Below are 22,026 nucleotides of genomic sequence, written 5' to 3'. Positions count from 1 at the left end.
GTAATTGGAAAAAATCAAATATTAATGGAAAAAAATGGGGGTGGAATCCAATAGACAGAAGTAGAGTCATAATACTCTTTATTCGTATTCGAGCAAGATAGCTGTCTTAGTCAATCAGATGAGACTCAAAAAGGTTCTGTATAACCCTACAACACTGTTCAACTATTTTTTAAAGAATATACCAGAAGTTTACACACTGCCATGTGAGTAGTGTAGTGCTGAGAATCGACCATCACCGTGATATCTGCTTAATGGTCGATCTTTTCTTTAACGGGTTATCAGTTATTAGGTTGTCGAATCGTGTCATGATAAAACATGGCAAAATCAAAACTGTTGAAATATTGACACCGTTTTGAGTCTCTTGGTATATTTGCAACATAAAAAAATGAAAAATACCTGCTTTCGAAATTTTTACTGCCTTTTCCTTGGAATTGATGTTGAATAAGCAAACTGGTTCGATACTGGGGTAAAGCCATACTTTGTAAGTCATAAATTAATAAATGTGAATTGCTAAAATGATCTGTATCTAAATTAACATAACTGTGTCTGTTATACAAGGAGAATTCAAGTCAAACCCGTATTTTAAAGAAGGCTGTACATCTGTGCAAGCTATTCAACACCCGGGGTGGCTCGGAGCCCACTGCAGTCGTCTTGTGAACATTCAGGAAATAGAATGCTTGAAATCCTTAAAAATAGACGAAGAAGATAACTTGTCACCGACTCGTGATGGAAGAGACGCATCTGTCTGTGGGAACTCTACACTCAATCATTCACCAACACCACTCGCACATCACAACTCGTTCCAAGCCATTTCCACATGTTTGGGCCATTTAAGGAGTTCCTGGGAGGCCAGCGTTTCGGACGTGAGGGCAGGCAGTCTGATTATGGCTCCAGCGTACTGATAAAACTTGTTACACTGGGATAATGCATCAGTGTAGCAGGGGATTAAAGGGAGATTTTCTTCTCATAACTGTGTTCTGTTATTCTGCACGATCAAAAGTCCGGGTTTGACTCGACTCCTCGTATACACAGTGTAACAGCAGTGCATCTCCTCTCCCCGTGACTACAACAGATGATGCTAATTTCACAACAGAGATTTAGATAAAAAAAAAAAAAACAGGATTGGAAATTTGCATTTTTTCCGTCTGCATGCAGCTGGGAGACGGTCCCCTCCTCTATCACTTGGACATGTTTGTCCTATGCAGACCCGACGCTGTGCCTAATGAGGAGTCACAACCGGCTACGTTAGCAATTATAAACGTTCAGGTTGGGATTAATCGAGTTACAGGCCTTGCCCCAACTCCTACTTGGCTCCTGCTGTATTAATCACAAATGCACACACACACACACATTGGCGCCGCTGTGTGTTCTGGACCCTCTGTCCTGTTCTACTGCGCTCCAACCGCCCATAAACCAGCGACTGACTCGTTTCCGGTGATGGATCTGTTTCAGGCTAGCTTCGGCTACGTACGTGAGGTCACGGCTGTTTTACCGTCTCTCCTCATGAGGAAATGATAAGATGGATAATGTGCTGATGTTGATATTGTGGTTGAGAAAAAAGGCTCACATATTCTTGTGAGTGAAATACTATGAGAATATGGGCATTATATTAGCGTATACTGTACAGTACACGCTAGTGTATGACCGGATCAGAGAACGTCACAATGAAATATCGTTCTATTAGATAAATATTCCGATTTTTTTGATTTGTGTCATTTAAAATTCGAACTTTTTCTACTATACATTATAATGGTATAAAAAGTGCATGTTTTGCTTTGCACATACAGTACGGTACTGTACTGTAAGTCTCGAGTTCCCCCTCATTTCTTCCAAAAGGTCAGACTCTGCTAGGAAGCTTCAAAACCTCTTCAGACAGACTACATTTTTATTTAGACGTCTTTTTCTTTTTCTTTAGTTAAGTAGCAGGAAATGCGTCGAAAATCTGCATGAGGAAATTCAATCCTGTCTCCGCTTCACCTCAAACTGAAGATGTGTCACATGTCATGGTCATTAATTACAGCCTGACCACACACACACACACACACACACAGTGTCACAGTGCCATGGCTGATTCAGGTTAACTGGAAAATCACTTTTTTTTTTTTTTTTATCTACTCTTTGGAAGAACCAGAAATGCAGAAATCGTAACTGCACTCCAAAGACGGTCTGTTTCCTCACATCTAAACGCAGGACCTTAACTCCCACCATACTGCCCTCGCGCCATAATTTATTACCTACTGTAAAATCAAACTGGATGTAACTGGTGTTCATTCCATCTCCAGCCAAACGGTACTAAAGCTCTGTTTCTACGTTGCCTCGTTAACAAAATGATGGAAACCAGCGTGCGGGTGCTCGGGAGGTCTTTGTTTTTTTATTTTTTTCCCGGCGTCCTGCGTTCTGTCTCTCTTCCCTCGTTCGGTTTTGGGTGGAGGACACCGAGGACATCCCCTTCCCTGACGATAAAGCCGTCGTCTGTGCTTGTGGGAAAGTGAAATTTTGGAGAGACTTCATACCGCCGTTCGGCCGCCGAGGGCCGTAACAACGTGTGTGCGCTCTGTGAAGGCTCATTTACCCAGAATCCCCTGCTCCCTGGCTGGGACAGCACTGGCGTTGGCGTTGGGTTTTGGCTCGGTGAAGCGGCGATGTTGTGTGTTGTTCGCAGTGCTGCGACTGACAGCAGTTGTCGGGACCCGAGGTTGTGTTGTTGATGTTGGACGGATCGTTTCATTCGGCGGTCGATGGTTTGGCTTCTGGTTTGGAAACGACAGCGGCGACTTTGAGCTTTTTCTTGAATTTTTTCGTTTGTACTTTATTTCTTTGCGTTACACTTCTTCAGACACAAACGTCTACTTCACTAATCAGGGTATAACACTACTAAGAGTATCCTAATGTATTTCTGATACAAAAGACACCATGTTTACATTTCATCATACAGTAATTTGCTAATAATCACAGTGAGTTAAAAATTATTTTTAATCTGATTAAAAGGGGGGCGTAAACCTTTGATAATCCGTTTATAAGGCAAATATTAGTCAGGTGCAAACTTGATCCGATCATTTCTCTCTTGTTGGAATAAATATATTCCTCCTGCTCATGTTTGTCCCACGTTGGGGGGATCATTAGGTGATGTGACAAATTTCCAGGAACTAAATTTGCCCTCGATTCATAATCAGTAAACTTGAGAATAACACTCTCAACATATGTACATTTTAAAATTGATATTAAAACCTTAATGTTTTGGGTCACCACAAGCCACCAGAACAGTGTCAATGACATACAGTGGTGGCCAAAAGTATTGGGACAACATGTGCCATGTACTGTATTATAGAATTCTCCGATGAATTGTGGACATCCGCGGCAAATCTCTGTACTGTACATGAGCTTCAGGACGCGATCAAGCAGTTATGCTTAGACTGAGTGAGTGATTCGAAGCCCAGGCAGGTTCTTATGAAAAATAAAGGATATTGATCGCAATACATAAAATAACACATTATTCTTATTATCTTGATTGTCATTATTTTAAAATTTCACCAAAACTTTTTTGTCTCTGAAACTGACCTATTTCTTACAAAACTAAAACTGATGATTACCCATTTCAAAATTGTGTTTACACTGATTCCTAGAAGTTGTTATTGCTAGTCGATGCTAAACGTTTAACACCTTAGACGTCTTCGTACGCTGACGTTTAAAAGCGGATTTTCACCGTGACTGCTTTACTGCTGGTCTGATTTAGGGTTGTGCTGGATTTGTAGAATGTGTGCGAGGAGGCACCGGTACACGGACGGGACCCTGACTGGTCACGAGGCATCACTCGCCTGGAGGCATGGCTGTTTTTTAGAGCAATATTTGTGAGCGGTAAAGCTATACGGCTTTATTTGATGTCCTGAAATGATATCATCAGTTACTGCCAGTAAAATTCTGCGACCATCCTCTAAAAAGCTAAGCAGTAAAAATGCTGTAAAACCAGCCATAAAAGCTGTGAATGAGCCTCTCTCATCAATTAACTGAGAAACTGCCCGTTGGGTCGTTTATGTCGTCCGCGTATCACTTTCCAAAGCGAATCCAAAAAAAAATCCACTTTGGTTTTTAATCTATATAATTGACATTATATTTAATTTCGGCAATCTCCAAATTACAAAAAAATATATATTCACCTTTTTATTTCTCTGGAGTCAATAAGACGTGTTCTGAAGTCAATAAACTGTGTAACCCGAGCTGAGTGTGTCTGAGGGATTAGACACACAGTCCCGCTGGCGTAAGGCTGTTCCCAGTGACCCTGCGGTCATCAATTACACTTTCACTTCATCCTGTCTCCTCACGTGAGCTCAGATCTTGTAGCCTGTGCCATTTAGCTTCAAGTTATCTATTAGGCTCCTGCTGGGACGCCTCGAGCCCCAGCAGGTGACCGTATCAGGTGTGATTGCGTGTGTGTTTGTGTCTTGGGAGCTGCTTGCACCTGCTTTCTGTGCTCAAACCTAAATTCCCAGAATGCATTCTGGGCAGCTGTTGACATGCCCTTGGACGCCTGAGTGATAAAAAGTGGCCTCGGGGATCAGCTGTGGTGTGTGTGTGTATGTGTGTGTGTGAATTCCTTCATCAAAAGGTGACACACTCTCATGTCCCACTTCACATTAATCCCCTGGACATGATTTTCACAGCTCCCGTCTATTGCCATGGTGTGTCTTTAGAGATCCTGTAACTGACCTTCTTCACCCCAAAACATGATCTACAAAGAGGTCGGGATTTAACACTGACCCGGAGCTGCTCACACACCACACGCAAACATGTAAGTGATATGAGTATAACACACACTCACACACACACACACACACACACACACACACACACACACACACACACACACACACAGATTGGGCCGAATGCATGAGCAGCATTTATATTATTGTTGTATTTTTAAATTCTTTCATCTCTTTTAAAATGTTTAGCTTTGATCCGGGATTAATCATTATAATTGTTATAATCACATTATAATATTAATATTATTATAACCACAATGAGAATATACAGTACTTATAGGAACTAATGTTAATACAGCAGCTTTCATAAAAGCATTTACAGTATAACACACTAACCAATTTTTTACTGATGTTCCACAAAGTTAAAATGTAACTATAAACTGATTTTAAAAAATTAAAAGAATGACATCATTCTTTAATAAACTTCTGAAATACCTAACCATTGACACTTTGTTTCACTTTAAGGTGCTTAGTTTTTTGGATAATAACCCCCCAAAAAAGTTTGTCGTCGTCGATTATTTTTCCTATGGCAAAATTTTATTTCTTTTTTTTTCTTGTACGTTTAAAACATTTAACAATGTACGAGGGTGAGTCGAAAATTATCCACACTCTGGTTCTAATAAAACTCCTGTCTTATCAGCGCCTTCCCTTCAAACCTGCTGTCTCCTCAGTCACTGCAGTGCAGGTGTGCGCGTGTTACACCGGTTCATTTGTAACTGTAGTGCGAGCGAAAACAGATACCCCATTTATGTACTGCAGGAAAGAAGAGCACGGATTTATCACTACGAGCCTGAGACTAAAGAGCGGAGTATGGAACGGTAGCATCCTCAATCGGCGAACGGGAAAAAGTTTAAAAGTTAACCATCAGCTGGAAAATTCATACGTGGGTACAGTTTTCTGGGATTCTCAAGGACCAGTGTTGGAACATTATCAGGAAAAATGTTAAAACAATTAAGAGTGCGCGTTACAGTGAGACGCTTATTGAAGAGCTGAAGCCTAAACTTCGGATTAAACGCAGAGGACTGATATCCGAGGGCGTTCTTACATGACGATGCACGTACACTGTCGATACTTTAGTTTGAAGTGTTAAAGCACCTTCTCTATAGTCCTGATCTCGCTTCATCGGACTTTCACCTGTTTGGTCGCCTAAAAGCAGCCCGACGAGGATCGAGATTCACTTCTGATGAAGACAGCGGTGCATTCGTCTTTCAAAACATTTTTTACAGACACATAAGCTCAGATTCAGATAAACAAATTCCAGCAGTACTGCAGCCAAACTAGATGTAAGGAAAGAGTAAACAGCACACACACACACACACACACCCACTGTACTGTATGCACACCTCCGAAACAGCACTCTCTTTGTTTGGTGTGATCTCAGAGCCCAGCAGGTTCGTATCATCCTGCCATTACGGTATTACAGAGCAATCTGCAGCAGCCTGGCACAGGGAGAGAGAAATCGAACACTAACACACAGCAGATACACAGCTGTGTATGTGTGTGTGTGTGTGTGTGTGTGTGTGTGTGTGTCGAGCAGAGAGCAAGAAACTACATACAATCTACGTGACTGTGACTAAGAGATTGCATGTCCATATTGTTCTCATTTCTACTGCAGGCTCCTCCACGTGTGCACCAGCAGATGTAAAGAAGGTCCAGGTCCTGACCACCGCACTCAGCTCCGGAGTGATTATAATGAGAGGGAATTAGCCGTCCCACAGGGGGCAAAGGCTGACAGTTAACAAATGAATCAGCGGAATGAATTGAGACATTAGCCTCTTTTTTTGTTTAACTGTCAGTCCAAAAACATGACAATGACCCGCCCTTTTTTTCACACATACTGTATAATAACTGGACTTAAACTACAGCCTTGCTGAATTCCTGATTCCGATTGGGTAGGGGAAATTGATTAATTTTCTCATTAGGTTAGGTTAGGTTTATTATTGTCATAACAACATTATGGGTTACTATTTCTGTAATAACAATTTGTTTGGAAAAGTAACATTTTCTGCAAGGAAATATTATTATTATTATTATTATTATTATTTATAGTTTTGAGAAGGAGTCTCCAGTGTCCATAATGCTTTAATGTTATTTTTTTATCTAAACATTAAATGTGGTCAAGTGTAAATTACAGTAACATTTTCAATATTATTTTTTACATTAATGTTTGTTTTTTTTAATTATTGCATTTTATATTTATTACTGTATCTTTTATTTTTTAACAGAAAATTTCCAGGTTTTATACCCATCTGCTTGTTTTCAAATTTTATATTTAGTTATCATTATATCTCATGCATTCACTATCGCGCTTATCCTATACAGTGTCGATCTGTGTCACAGAGACTCGGTGGACTACAGTAGGTGTAGTACCCTGGGTGCCAATTCCTCTCAGGGGCCAACCACACACACACTTACGCACACTTAGACAAATGCAAAAATGCCACTTTGCATGTCTTTCGACTGTGGGAGGAAATCGAAGTACCTGGAGGAAACCCACCAGGAAAACCCTGGAAGTTTGAGGCTACAGCGCTAACACCTACCTCACTGTGCCACATATATATATAATAAGTCTAATAACAAATACATATATTTAACAAATAATGATTACATTTGTTAAATTGATCAGGTTTTATTTAAAGAAATGTTTTTCATTTAAGGAAGAAGTCTCCAGTGATAGAGATCTGTAACAGTCACTAAGTATCAGAGTTGAGCACAGAACAAAACAGACATGGTGTTGTTTTCTGTATTACTGAGATTAAGGTTAATGTTTAGGAAGGGACACTTTACAGCTGCTATAAAGCAAGCGATAGTGTTACAAAGTAAATAGAGACAGAATGCAAGTGCAAGTAATCCTCTATTGGTGATCATATATATATATATATTATATACACTAAACACTAAACTCCATGGACTGGGCTATTATCATTAGCATGAAACTGAGTGAGCCAGCCTCTCAAAACGATGATGATTGTCCTCTTCGCACATTAACACTGACCTGTTAAATACACACCATCTTGGTTTGTATACAGCGCGAAGGTTATGTGCATGCTTAAAGTCTTCTTCTCCGTGTATAGTGTATCTCTATGGCAGAATTACAGCGCCCCATACTGGTCTGGCATATATACTACACCGTTTTCAGTGGTTTCGTGTGTACGTAGATATTTATTGAGACGACGCCGTGTTCACGAAAAAAAATGATCGGATAGTGAACGCACCGGCTTCATGTGGACGAACCCTACATCAAAATCAGTCCCAAAAGCACAACATGAAATGTCCCTCCGCCGTGACCTTGACAGATAAGACGACTTGCTTTAGGAGCGAACTATAATAAAATGACATTATAACTTGGTTAAAGGCAGTTAGTTGATCAGTGATATGATCTGGGGTTGCTTCAGTTGGTCAGGTTTCGGCTTAACAATTATTATGTTATGTGGCAATAAAATGTAATAAAAAGTCAGCTGACGACCTGAATGTACTGAATGACCAGGTTACCACATCCATGCATTTTTTCCTCCATCATTATGGAACGGCCATAAATGATGAAAAAGTGGTTCTGGAGACATGAGGAATTATTTTCACACATGACCCGACCACCACATCGTGTGCTTTAATCAACGCTACAGACGGCAGGACAAAATATTAGAGTGTACATATCTGAAACCTTCCTACTCGTTATGTATAACCTCATTTTATATGTACAACATACTGTATAGACACAACTGTAAATTTGATCTATTTGTATGATGTCCTGTATATAATAACACGAGATTGTTTTAGATATGTCCTCTGTAAGACAGAGCGTTCCTGTTGAATAGAATTGGTTTCGAAAGCTGAAAACCATGAAACAATAATCACCCTCTTGTAGGGTTCTCCAAACAGAACCTTTAAAGGTTCCACTAACGCAGCAAGAGAAACAAGATTTGTGTTAAGGCATGGGTAAGGAACATTATTCCTAAAATTCTTCCGGTCTGGATTTTTTGGAATAGCTCTTAATGGAGCCCAAATGGCAGTGCTTTTTATACACGTTCCTGAAATCCACACAAGAGAGTTTTTTTTTTTTTTTTTGGTTTTACCGCAGAGCCGCAGAGCTGCTGAGGGAAGAGGAAATGAGGAACACACACACACAGGCACATACACACTCCCTCGTTCTTTAGCTTCCTCCTTCAATCTGAGATTTGCCCCATCCTCTAGGGCTCTATAAAGCCCCTGACTTTGTCATTAACTCCACTCCATGTGCTATTAGTGAATTTCCTCTCTGACACACTGCTGCCTCTACAAACACTGTTACCCCTGATTTAGCACAATAAAACACCATTCGCTAACTGCTTCCCTCTTACAGTAAGCTGTGTTTTTTACACTTGAAGTATTTAATGAGGAATACTGCAGGGAGGAGTTACAAAACGCATGCATGTGGGTCAGTGATGTTTTAATGACCAGGTCACAACCCCTGTGATTTGATGCCCAATGTGTTCCCCAGCCATTAATAAACTCCAAACAGGTGTACTCTTCTTCACTTTGTCAAAAGGCAAGTGCTGCTCACACGAATCAACTCTCGTTCAGTGATGAAGGAAGATGAGGTGTTACACTGATTCTCACTGACATCATATGCAAATATTCCATGTATTATAATGTACGTATGATACGAGTACAAGTCACATAGGCTGGAAATATTGGGGTAAGAGTGTTGTGGAGTCGCTGTTCTTTCGGCTCCTCCCGTCGAGGGGTCACCATAGCGCACCATCCGATCTGCAGAACAACCCGGCACAAGTTTTACGCCGAATACCTGACGCAACCCTCGCATTTTATCCGGCCTTGAGAACGGCACTGCATCCAGTGGCGGGGGTTTGGGCGGAAATCGAACCTTGGCCTTCCGCATGACAGGTGAGAAACCAATGCTCACAGTGATGAAGGAAGGAAGCATGCAGAAATTTAGTGCAAATTTTACTTATTCTTTCCCAGTTACACATACAGACAGTTCTGGGGGGAAAAAAGTTACATTTATATAAAATGCATGAAAAGTTTGAAAAATATCTACTGGATTTAGCTCAGCAGGACTGCAGAAGCCACATATGAGCCTCGCATAGAACGGGAGTTGTGGATCGGACATGGAGTAAGTCTCCTTTTTGCCACCGGAACGGTAATGTACTGTGTGTTCTGACACCTTTTTATCACAACCAGCATTAACGTTTTCAACAATTCGCGCTACAATAGCTCTTTTATTAGATCGGACTACACGGGCCAGCCTTCGCTCCCCATGTGCATCATTGAGGTTTGGACCCTGTCTCCAGTTCACTGGTTTTCCTTCCTTGGATGACTTTTGGTATGTCCTGACCACTGCAACCTGGGAACATCCCACAAGAGATGCAGTTTTGAAGTTGCTCTGATCCAGCCGACTAGGCATAACAATCTGGCCATCACTTGCCCAATTTTTCTGGTTCCAACACATCAAATTCAGGGACACGATGTTCACTTTCTACCTAATATTACCCACCACTTCCAGCCATCATCGTAATTAGAAATTAAAACTGTAGCTACTGTGACAAGCGCCAAATTGTGATGTTTAAACGACTTGATCAGGGCAACTCCAAAACTGCAGGTCCTGTCTGCGGTTGTCAGGACGTACCGAAAGTGCTTCAGGGACGGAAAACCAGTGAACTGGAGAGAGGCTTATGGGCAACCAAGGCTCACTGATGCACATGGGAAACAAAGGCTGGCAATTTAATTTTTTTCTTCCTTTCAGCTTTATTTCAGATTCCTGCAAAACACAGCTTGACGTAACAGCCCTACAGAGAATAACGTTTTATTATCCTGTTTTATTAGGTTTTATTTTATGTTTAAATACTAGTACTAAATACTAAAACCCTACACATGCAAAGTTCTGTTCACTGAGTCCTTATCCATGCATATGGTTATTTTTTTCCTCATTTGTTCTTAAACAAACACCAAAAAAAAAATGCTGTCCTGAGCATGCCAAACCAATATATTGATATATTGTATCCCTATATATATCTGTTAAAGGGCCACAGAACTCTAGTCATGTGAATTTCACTCGTTTCAGGGAGTCAGTTCGCTTGACTAAGCTCTGCAGTATGAGTCTGCTCTCTCTGTTCCCAAATGACTCATTACCAGTTCTATCAAAATCCGCCTAGATGTTTACCAGCACTTATAAGAAAATTTTCCCAGGAAAAGCGTACCCTTCTCCGAGCTGTCCAAAATAACAGTATAAATTGTGTTATGATAAAATGTCACAATACAAGCGAAGTTCAAGTCTAATCAGGACTTCTGATTGTACAGAACACAGATATGAGAGTCAAAACTCCCCAATACACTAATGCATTTAGCCCAGTGTTTCACTAGTGCTTGGACACCATCAAGGTAGAAGGTTTTCTCAGTTCGCCAAAGCCATGATTGGACTTCCAGGAACTCCTTTAATGGCCTAAACATGTGGAAATGCCTTGGAGCGAGGTCAGGACTGTGTGGCGGATGTGGCAATAAGTTCCAGCCGAGTTCCTGTAACATGCAAGTGGTGTTGGTGAATGATTGTGTGTATGACAGATGTGTCTCTTCAGCAAGTTGGTGACAAGTTATTCATTGATTTTAAAGAATCAGGTGCGGAAGGTTCAATGTTGTACTGTGGCTGAGTGTCGCATTACTGTACTGTGCTTAAAGTCTTCTGTAAATGTTATTCACTTTTACAAGCACTAGAACGTTCATCACAAGTCCCGGTTTGACTTGAACGTCCCTAGTATGTTTACATGTAAAAACCCATAACCGATATGTACAACATCTTTAAATTAAAATAATTATTCTTTTGTATATGATTAAACGCATTGAGGATTAAAAGATTCATTTTATTGAGCACTGCTGATCTGATTGATCTAAGGGTATTGATTAATTTTCTGTAACAGCTGCAATAGTGCACTTTGTAAGGAAAATCACAGTTTAATATTACAGTGTTTGTTTAATAGGTTTGACTTTCTGTAGAAACAGTTAGCAAGCAGACTAAAAACAGAATAAAACACTTTGCGGGTGGTAACAGTAACTTGGCTTGCACCGCACTATCAACTATCATGAGGGTCAGTTGTGCTTTTTTCTCAACCAGATGATTGACAATATTTGCAAACCAGTCATACTACACTATCATCGTTATCGTCCCAATAATTAAGTTTCCTCCTAATCAGTTTTAAGCCATTGGTCTAATCTGTTGGAATTTAGATCTCTTTCTTGCATCTAAAACATCCTGCCAGTGGTGTACCCTCACGTCCCTGGATTCCCACACAGCACACACACACATGGTCTGGTGTGTGATTCCTTCAGACAAAGAGCCATCATCCATGCAGATGGGTGTCTCAGTGCTCAAGCATTCACAGCTCGGCCTGAAAAGAGTCCCATAATTCCGGCAAATTGGACACAGCGATTAGGGCTGAAAAAAAAAAAAAGAGGCTGCATTCATAATGTTAGCTCTGGGGAGAAAGAGGGAGACTATTATTTTAAGAGGGATCGAAAGGCGGGGGAACAGAATTTATGGAGCAAAACTATTCCTGAGTTTGTTTTCTTTATTTTAGAGCCATTTGCACGTATCCATCAAATGGTCGAGGCTGGCATAGAGCTGCTCCATGGTGCTTTTATGAAGAGCTAGCAGCACCGTTTTTTTTTGTTTTTTTTAACAGCTGAAACTCGCACACACTGGAGTCGGAGATCTTCTCTGTCATAATGATCAATCCTATGAGATTTAAGGGAAATACTTATTCCCTCGTAACATTATTAACCACACAGGGCCATGCTGTCGAGTGCTTATTTATTTCACCCATCTCGTTTTTTTTTTTTTTTTTTTTTTTTTTAATCAAGGCTCCCCCTCTTCTCTTAAAATGGTAGGGGGGGAAACCATTAAGTTTAACTGGCCCTCAGAAGCTTGCACCACATTCCTCTGAAACTTGGCAACAACTCAGGATTGATGGGACTCTCTGTGCGGATACACAATGGATGAATAGGTAAACAGAAGGGTCTGAGAGAGTGATGGGGAAAAGAGAGAGTGAACATTCAGAGGGAGAAAGAAGGATGGATTAGGGATAAAGGGACATGAAGGGAGTGCGTTTAGTGGAAAGTTTTTTTTTTCTTTAAAATTTGATATAAAGGTGAATTCTACCTGAGTGGCGTAGAAGGTAATGTTTAATAACAAGTTGAATTGCATTTAATAAGAGTTGAAGATCGTGGAACACAACGACTCATCTACACATATGCACACACACACACACACACACACACACACACAGTGTAGTGTGTACTGTAATAGAATGTATGTGTTTGTGACCTTTGAAGCTTTAGAGTAATGAATCACGAATCATAAATGCATCATAAAATACACTTCCAAACTAATCTGATAAACATGCAGGTCAGGATTACACACCAGAGAAAATGTGAAAGTTTTTTCACTAGTCAGTGTCTTGTTTTACCAAATACACAAATCAAATAAATTAAGCTCAGCTAAAAATATATATATATTATTAAAAAGCAGTTAACACAACACAACTTTTGGTAATAAAAGGTTACACCTCTCTGCTGTCACTTTGATGTTTGAATTTTCAAACAAATATTCTTAAAAATTTATCTTTTCATTTGCTTTCATTTAGTTAACTTATATATCACTAGTATAAAATAAAAATAATAATAATATAAAACAAGGTAACTTTAATCCTAACTTTAACTTTCCCCCATGTTCATATGAATTGAGCTGTGTGAAAGTGTGAAACTCTGTTGTAACTGATTTCCTCAGAACAGATTGTTCAAGTTATTAAACATTCCTTAGTAGTTCATACTGTTTATTAATTTGGATAGATTTCTTTCATTATTCCAATATTTCATGTGTAAACATATTAAAACATTAGAGAATTTTGATTAAATAACTGTAACCATTAATTAAGTAAATATTTAGGTGACACTTGTAGATATTAATCTCAACCCTTGTTTTATGCAGAAGATTAATGACGCTACAGTCATGATGCTAATCTGAATAATAATGTTTATAATAAGAAAAGAGATTTTTTTTTATTCAGAAAGATAGTGTTTATGATAACTTTCTGTGTTGGGGCACAAAGAAAGAGAGAGAGAGAGAGAGAGATCTTGCCAGTGTGAGGCAGTGGAGACTCGCTGTACTCCACATCACTGAGTTTCGGAAAACTTTTCTCGAACACAAATTTTTTTTTGTGTATAAAGTTTATTAACTTTAACTTTGGTGTAAGGGGCAGAATAAAATTACATGTTGTGTCTCCCCCTTTTAAGGCTTATATATATATAATTCATTTTGTATATTAATTAATAGACGGAAAGTTATGAATATGCCGGCTATTACTTGTCATGCTGTAATGATGAAGATGATGATGATGATGATGATGACTTTTCGCAAACAAAAACCTGTGTGCACAGTATTTACATTTACTTTGTTGTAAGAATGCTCATATTGTAAGTTGTTGGGGTGAAATAAAAGATACATTTATATGTTGTGTTTCCTTTTTAGAATTTTTTATATATATGTTCTGTAGCTTATTCTTTCTGAATATTATTTAACGGATGGAAAGTTTTGAAAACGTCAGCTATTAACTATAATAATAATAATAATAATAATAATAATAATAATAATAATAACTATATGACAGTAATACCATTGTACAGCTGAGTACCTGTACCACTCCAATCCGTTGTCATAGAAACGGTCGAAAAAGTGCGGCTCGGCTCCCGCCGCCCTGACGTCCGGGTGCACGCGGAGGAACTCGAGCAGCGCGCGCGTGCCGCCTTTCTTCACGCCGACGATGATCGCGTGCGGCAGCCGCTTCTCCCCGTCGCCGAGCGCCCGGAGCCTCCCGCCGAGCGCCTGCCGTCCGTCGCTGCGCTGCCTGGCGACCGGGTCGACGGCGGCCCATCTGTGGAGCACGCGCTTCCTGCGCAGCGGCGCCTCCGACGCCTCGACGAGCGCCGACGCGGACTGCGACGCGGATTCCGACGCGTCCTGTGCGCGCAGCGCGGAGCCGCCGAGCTGCGTCAGGCTCTGGAGCAGGTAGAAGGAGGCGAGCAGGGACACCAGCATGACCGCACACGTCCTCAGGACGCTCCTGACGGACACGGTGGCGTTCCCCGGTAACGTACACGCCATATCACGCCACGCGTCGCGTTAGTCCGCGCCGTGGCCATGCTAGACGCACATTGTCGGAGATGGAGGTCCAAAAAATGCATCAAAAAAGTAATCTCCAAAGTGATGAAGTCTGATTAAACAGCTAATAACTCTTCGCTTTTATACAGTTGTGTTTATTTATCTGATCAACTTTTATAACCAATAACTAACCCTGATCCACCTGTGTCTAACAGCCTGTTTGACTCTGCTCCAAATCCCACATAATGATGCCAATCAATGATCATTGGCATATAAAATGAAACACACACATACCCCAAAAAAACAATAACTAATCATTAAAGTTTACATGTCGTACAGACAACACGACCTGTCAACTTGGCATTAAACTTCCAGCTGCACTGCCTGTGCGCTTCCTGTGCCTCTGCAGCGCGGCGACCTTGGACATGACCGACATCGCCGCTGTCCAATCAGAGGACAGAGATCCTGTCTTCTTTGCATAGCAGAATGAAAAAGCCAATGAACGTGCGGAGTGGGCGGGGTCTGAGTCGGGGGAAGAGCTGTCACGCGCTCAGGCAAAGCAAATGTCGCTGTGAGCGCGTGCTGTGGTGATATGTAAATAAATAAAGAAGACGTCACCGAGTTCATCCGCATCATTTAATAAACTTATTAGTGGTTAATATTCTACCGACAGAGCTTACAAGCAAGGAATAACGCAGAATAAATATGAATAAGTAAAAAACTAAAATTGATTGAAAGTTTCATAAAACATTTTACTTTTGTAAATGATGGTACATTTACATTAAAACCTAAATTTTACTGGATGCATCAGTCCAGGCAAATTATGCACACTAGAAGATACCTCCAAATGGACAAGTACAGTTTAGTACTTTTATTTTTTTATAGTGTATAGCCAGTTATATTGTACTGCAATATTCAACATTTTAAATTTATTTTAATTTTCCTGTACAATATTATAAACTGTAATATGCAAGTAGTTAAAAACTTCAGGATGTCCTGTTACAGTATGTGAAAAAAAGAATCAGTGATATTGTGGCGTTATAAATATTTTAATCCAAAGTGTTTTATTCCTCATACATCACAGCATTCTGTGGCCGTTTTGTTTTTCAATCATGTTTAAAAATGTCTTTTTAAATCTATATAATTACTATTTGATGATTTGAAACTAGTTAGTTCCTGTTTATAGTGTTATAGCAGCTAAACGCCAACACTTGTTTTCTTACCAGCCTGTCTTTATTCTATTTTGAAGTCAAGTTTGTCATGTTATCAAGAAACCAGAAATCATTAACTCTGTCCTTCTGTCCTAAAGTTTCAGCTTTAACTCTGACTGTTTTAAAAGTGCTGACATTGGAGACTCCTTCCAAAACAAATAAACATATCCTTGCAGAACGTTTACCATGTAAGCAGGCAAATAAAAAAAAATAAAATAATAAAAAATCTATTTGGTGAATGTAATGTATTAGAATGAGTGCTAGAACATATGTTTTATTTTTTATTTGCAGCAAGGACTTTTTTCCTGTTTGTTATAGTCTACCAAAAATCAGTTTTTGACCAATCAGAATCAAGAATTAAAAAATACATCAATTAAACAACTAAATAAAATAAAAGATGGCATGGTGACACTTTTTCTTTTCTGATGCTGAAACTGCAAAAGAAAAAATTCCATTTGCTATTTTTTTCTCTTAAAGACTACTGAACATTTTTTCTTTACGGTTACAATTTCACGAAACCTCACTGGGATTGTAAATACCATCTTGTAAAGTATAAGTACTATACATTAGTATAAAATAGTATAAATACAACCAAAATGTTGTTTTTTGGGACATATATTTTCAGTTACAAAAGTAATTTCTCTTTCAAATTCAGTTTCAAGCTTCTTCCTGTATGACAGGATCTGATACCTGAAATGTTGTCTTCTAATTCTTCTAATTCTAAATAAGTCACCCTTTTTTTAATACAATGTACAGAATATGTATATATGAACATCATCAACAGAAGTTGAATTCTGTGAAACTCGCCATGGGTTCACTTTTTATGCAACTACAGAATCCACTTTTTTTTTACTTCACACTACTTTAAGTGCGAGTGTGTATCATTTTTATGTAGCGTTTAAATAGCTAACCTTAAACCAAGCGGGACCATGAAATTGATGTTGCTCAGACGCGCAGATTGTGCATTTGTGATTTTCCGTGTTGAGATATGGGTCTGATGAGATTAATACCGACCTGCATTACAGCATGACGAAAGACCGAATTATTTCCGCATCCAGCAGGGAAATAATCATCATCATCATCATCATCACCATAATCTCCTCAGTCTTAATAAATTCTGCGCCTGTGTGTTTGAAAGAGAAAGGAAGTGTGCATGTGTTCATCTTACAACACTTTCTTGTCTTTTTTTCCCTCTTTAATCTCCCGGATGTTCCTCCATGTCCCTGGATCGCTTCATCTCTCAGAGGCCACCTAAGACGATCACACTCGTTTGCTCCATTCTTTTCTTTTTCAATACCTTGGAGAGAGAAATAAAAGTAAAAGAACCACATTACTTCTTTACAAGTGAACAAGAACGGAACCAAATGTTTCACATCTGCTCCTGCAGTTCGTGCCATTAGCATGAGAAAGACGGCGCGCTGTTTCAATGCAGCACAGCCCGCCGCTTCAGAATGGCAATGGAAAGCTCAATCATGGCGCGCTTTATGCCAGATGTCGCCGTGTTGCCACACAAAGTAGGGGCTGGCTCACGTTTAACAAAACGGAGGCATGGCCACCCGTCCCCCGAGGTCAAACCAGCTTAAATTGGTATCACTGGCCTTGTTATGGAGGAATGCGGGTGATTCTCTGACTGGAGTGACATTTGTGTTACAATGGTGTTATATATATAACTAAATAGCCTTGCCTGGCCAAAAATTATTTCTTATGTTCTAAGAACTAATTTCACACTTTGAGTCCTGAAATATGGGTGTTCCATCAAGAAAAAAAACTCCATGAATGTGATACTGTGGTCATTCAGTACATTCAGGTCGTCAGCTGATGTTTTTTTATTTTATGATGATTTTATTGCCACATAACGTTACTGAGCCTAGGCCTGACCAACTGAAGCAACCCCAGATCATAGCACTGCCCCCAAAGGCTTGTACCGCTTGTTGATTCATGCACTTCCCTTCTTACCCTGACGCGTCCATCGTTCTGGAATAATGTGAATGAATCACATGTTTTTTTGGTTTTTACAGCCACTCATGAACTGACTTACATAGTCAGAGCTGGACCGGACCTTTCTGGGGCTCTAAGCAAAATTCTGCTAAGAGGCACTCCTACCAGTTCCACGAGCTGTTTACTACTAAAATACGGTAACACCTGACACCCCAGTGCTTCCACTACAATCCTTCTAAAACCTGCAGCAGCTTGCTATATCAATCAGTGAATAAATAGTATTATACAGTACAGTGGTATAAATAAACAATAAGTAGATTAGTACAAAGGGAAATTGTAATTTTAGGAGGAATTTATTTAAGTAACTTTTATTAAGTATTAACAGGTTTTTTAATAATTATTTTGAATTTCTGTGTCTCGCGAGCTTGAATTTTGTTGTTGCCTAGCGACAATATGACGCAAGAGAGACTGTGATTTTATTGTAATACACTGCAGTACCATGCTGTGATGCTGCACAGCATGGTTCAAGCAGTTAAATGTTCTAACTGAAGGAAGCCTCAGTCGTCGTTTATTGACGCTTTCTCCTCCAAGCAACTCCACACGTTACGTAACAGCATTTTCCGCTCTCTCCTGTCCACTATAACTGAACTTTACCTTGAAATACAATCAGATATTATTGGTTCAACAGCCCATAAGGGCCCATGGTGACCCAGGTGTCGTAAATCCTTTAAATGTTCTGGAGAGCTCCTTATTCAGTTTTATCCTTAACATTAACTAATAAAGTCCTTAAGTAACATCTAATGAACATCCTGGTGGAGTCATTTGACAATCTGTGAATTTTTTTGTGTTTCTGGGTAGCACATGTGACTTAACTAGCCAATATTAAAAATCTTGTTTTGTTCTTAACGATATTATGTTTCATCAGATATAATAATTATAATGATTTAATAACATCTCTGATTTATATTTAACCTGTCTGTCCTGACTGCCTTTCTTGAACAAATTGATATCAAACAAATTACGAAAATATGGCTGTGACATGTCACATAGGGCTTTTAACCCTACAATTGCCTGGGGAAATGCCATGTGACGTGTTTCAAAATCTGTTCCATGTGGTCTGTTTGGTCCAACACCCATAATGTCCCTTAAAGGAGAAATGGGTCTGGGCTCTTATTTAATATGTCAAAGCCTTAAAATGTTTTTTTTTACCACACAACCCTGTTACCTGAACACATTCACTCCTGTATATATATATACACAAAAGTTGTAATAAAAGTTCTCATCTGAGTTTTATATATTTTATATATATTTTTATTTATTCTTTTTTAATAAGATAGTGATAGAGTTTTTGATGGCTTCAGAACTTTTACCAAAACTGTAAATAAATAAATAAATAAATAAATAAATAAATACTACCCACTACTACAACTACTACTACTACTTATAATAATAATGTTATAAAAACTAAATATTTTAATGTGATTTATGCTCTGATGTTATTAGCATGAATATTGGACAGCTACATCCTGTGTGTTTGCTTATTTAATTCTAAAATTGTCTTTGCTGTCACTCAAGATGGCAGTGGTGGGTTAAACGTTTAATGCTCTGAGTTACTGCTTGGAAGGTCGGGGGTTCAAGCCCCATCAAGCTGCTACTGTTGGAAACTTTGGCTTCTATCTGCTCCAGGATAAATTGTATCATGGCTGACCTTGTGATCTGACCCCAGCTTCCTAACTTTTCCTAAGTGGAAAAAAAATAATTTTATTATTATTATTATTATTATTATTATTATTATTAATACCAATAATAATATCAAGAGTGCAATGTAGCCTGTAAGGTAATAAACCGTAAAAAGTATTGTACATTTACGTTTTACCATTATCGTTTTTGTTTTTTTATTTAATTCTGTGTTAAAAATGTTTTGAAAAAAAATAATAATTAATTTTATTTACAGTAAATCAGGCATGGTGATTGAGGATACTGTGGCTTGTTCCTGGTGAAAGAATGACAAGCAAGCGGTGGTGAGTAATTTCATCCTCAATTTGATGTGAAAATGAGATGTTGATTACGTGATACGGGTTAGTCAACAATAGTCGCAGCTGAAGCACAACATTTTGGTTGAAGGTCTATTTCAAGGCTTTATTTTCCTCCTGATTTAATCCCATCTATCAGGTTATTTCTACATCACCCTAGAGAACAAAGTTTTTCCTGAACGCTCGTCTGCATTTTTGATGACTGAATCACAGAGCTTTTTTGTCCGTAAATATTCCCACAAGGACGAGCGAAACAGTCAGGATGTAAACTTCGAACGGCTCGGGTAGTTGCCATGGCCCTGTGTGCTGTCTGTAGACAGGTTTATGCGTGGCTCAGGGACAGCTTAGCATGGAGGAGACATCTTTACTGCTAGTGCCGGCCAAATACGCTCAGGGCCAGAACATTCACTGAATCCCAGGACAGGAAATGAAGCCAAGGGGCAATTGAGTCCGAGTTTCGGCATCTGGCAAACAGAGGTGTGGTCAGTACTCGGGAAAAGAGTGCAATAGGAAATGTTTAATTAGAATACATGCTTAGAAGTGGTGTGGTAAGAAAGTGGAAAAAGGACAAGAGATATTTTCTTACTGTGAGCTCACGTTAGTGGAAATTACACTGCAGTGTCTACATTTTAAACACACTTACTGTACACACTTCGACTCAGGATTTCATGCTATTAGCTGGAGTGTAGAAAACATTAAAGGGTTTTATTTTAGGGATAAAAGATAGAAACGGCACCTAGATAAACTAATTAGGGCGCACCTTATCATTTTAAAACTCTTTATTTGCTAGTATACAGTACCATGCAATAGTTTTGAGCCACCCCTCATTTCCTTATGAAAACAACTTAATGATGTAGATTAAACTAAAGAAATGAGAAGATTTTTACAGTTTTGCAAAGTGCCTAAAGATACAATTTAAAAATAGGTTGATTATGTAATAACCTCAGCAGCGACCTCATTCCCCTTCTCGTCTGTTCCAACCACTCAGCATTCAGCATCACCGGTATACTAATCACTGCCCTGATCATCTGTCATCATCTGCAGCTGTTTCTCAATTATTCATGATTTAAGTTAGATGCTTTTTATGCTTGAATGATTTATAGGTCACAGTATGGCTTTTTTTGGGAGGCACAATATGAAGGAAGTAGGGGTGGCTCAGCACTTTCGCACAGTTGTGTATGTCTGAAAGTGGTGGTATGGTGGAGCAGTTGGTATCCCGGGTACCAGATCAAGCGTATACTAATGTTACCTCCCGAAACCATATCCATAAGTAGATTGGTGACAATTAATGGCTTATACAGGTGAGTATGTGTGTGTATGTGTGGTTCACTGTGATGGTATAGTCCAGCCTTATACCCAGTGGTCTCTGGATAGATTCTGGATCGGCCAAGACCTTCACCATGATAAAGACATTACTGTAGAGAAAAGAATGTTCCTGGATGAAACAAGCTGTCATCTAATTTGATATTATTTAACCCTTAAAACCCAAGTGGCACACGTGCCTGCAGCATAGCGTAGGTCAATGCTGATTTAAAAAAAAAAAATGCTTATATGGAAGCCTTGTTATGGAGTGTTAACGGGGAGGCTTCAGACTTCAAGTTTTAAGTTTTCGCATATGTCAGGTGGAACAAAAGATATCATTACCTTTATAAAGGGTAAATTTAAACACTAACGGAATATGGGAATGAAGTTTTTGAACTTTTTTGGTCATAGAAACAACCGAAAACAACCAAAGAAACACGTGATCATGTGTATTCGTGCTATTTATTTGGATGTGTGACAAATTTTTAAAAAATTTCTGAGTTATAGTTTTGTGTAGCTGCTTAAAATGAAATTAAGTTCCTCATACTTCCTAGGTTGTTCTGAAAAAGTACGAGTGTCACTCTATACTGCACAGTCATGAGCTCTATATATGTTTTTAAAAAAGAAAAAGAAAAAAATGG

General features: G+C 39.2%; 1 protein-coding gene across 1 annotated transcript in view; it reads right to left on the bottom strand.

Moving 5' to 3' along the window:
- The window catches only part of si:ch211-216b21.2 (heparan sulfate glucosamine 3-O-sulfotransferase 3A1), a 38,899-nt gene extending 23,575 nt beyond the window's left edge, over window positions 1–15,324 (bottom strand). Inside the window, exon 1 of the mRNA XM_053512321.1 lies at window positions 14,435–15,324. Coding sequence (XP_053368296.1) covers window positions 14,435–14,904 — 470 coding nt within the window. The 5' untranslated portion in view covers window positions 14,905–15,324. The remainder of the gene's footprint in view (window positions 1–14,434) is intronic.
- Window positions 15,325–22,026: the final 6,702 nt, after the last annotated feature.

The sequence above is a fragment of the Clarias gariepinus genome, chromosome 14 (assembly GCF_024256425.1).
Source record: "Clarias gariepinus isolate MV-2021 ecotype Netherlands chromosome 14, CGAR_prim_01v2, whole genome shotgun sequence".
Taxonomy (NCBI): Eukaryota; Metazoa; Chordata; class Actinopteri; order Siluriformes; family Clariidae; genus Clarias; species Clarias gariepinus.
Note: the sequence above shows the minus strand (reverse complement) of the source record. Positions and strands in the feature narration are given on the sequence as shown.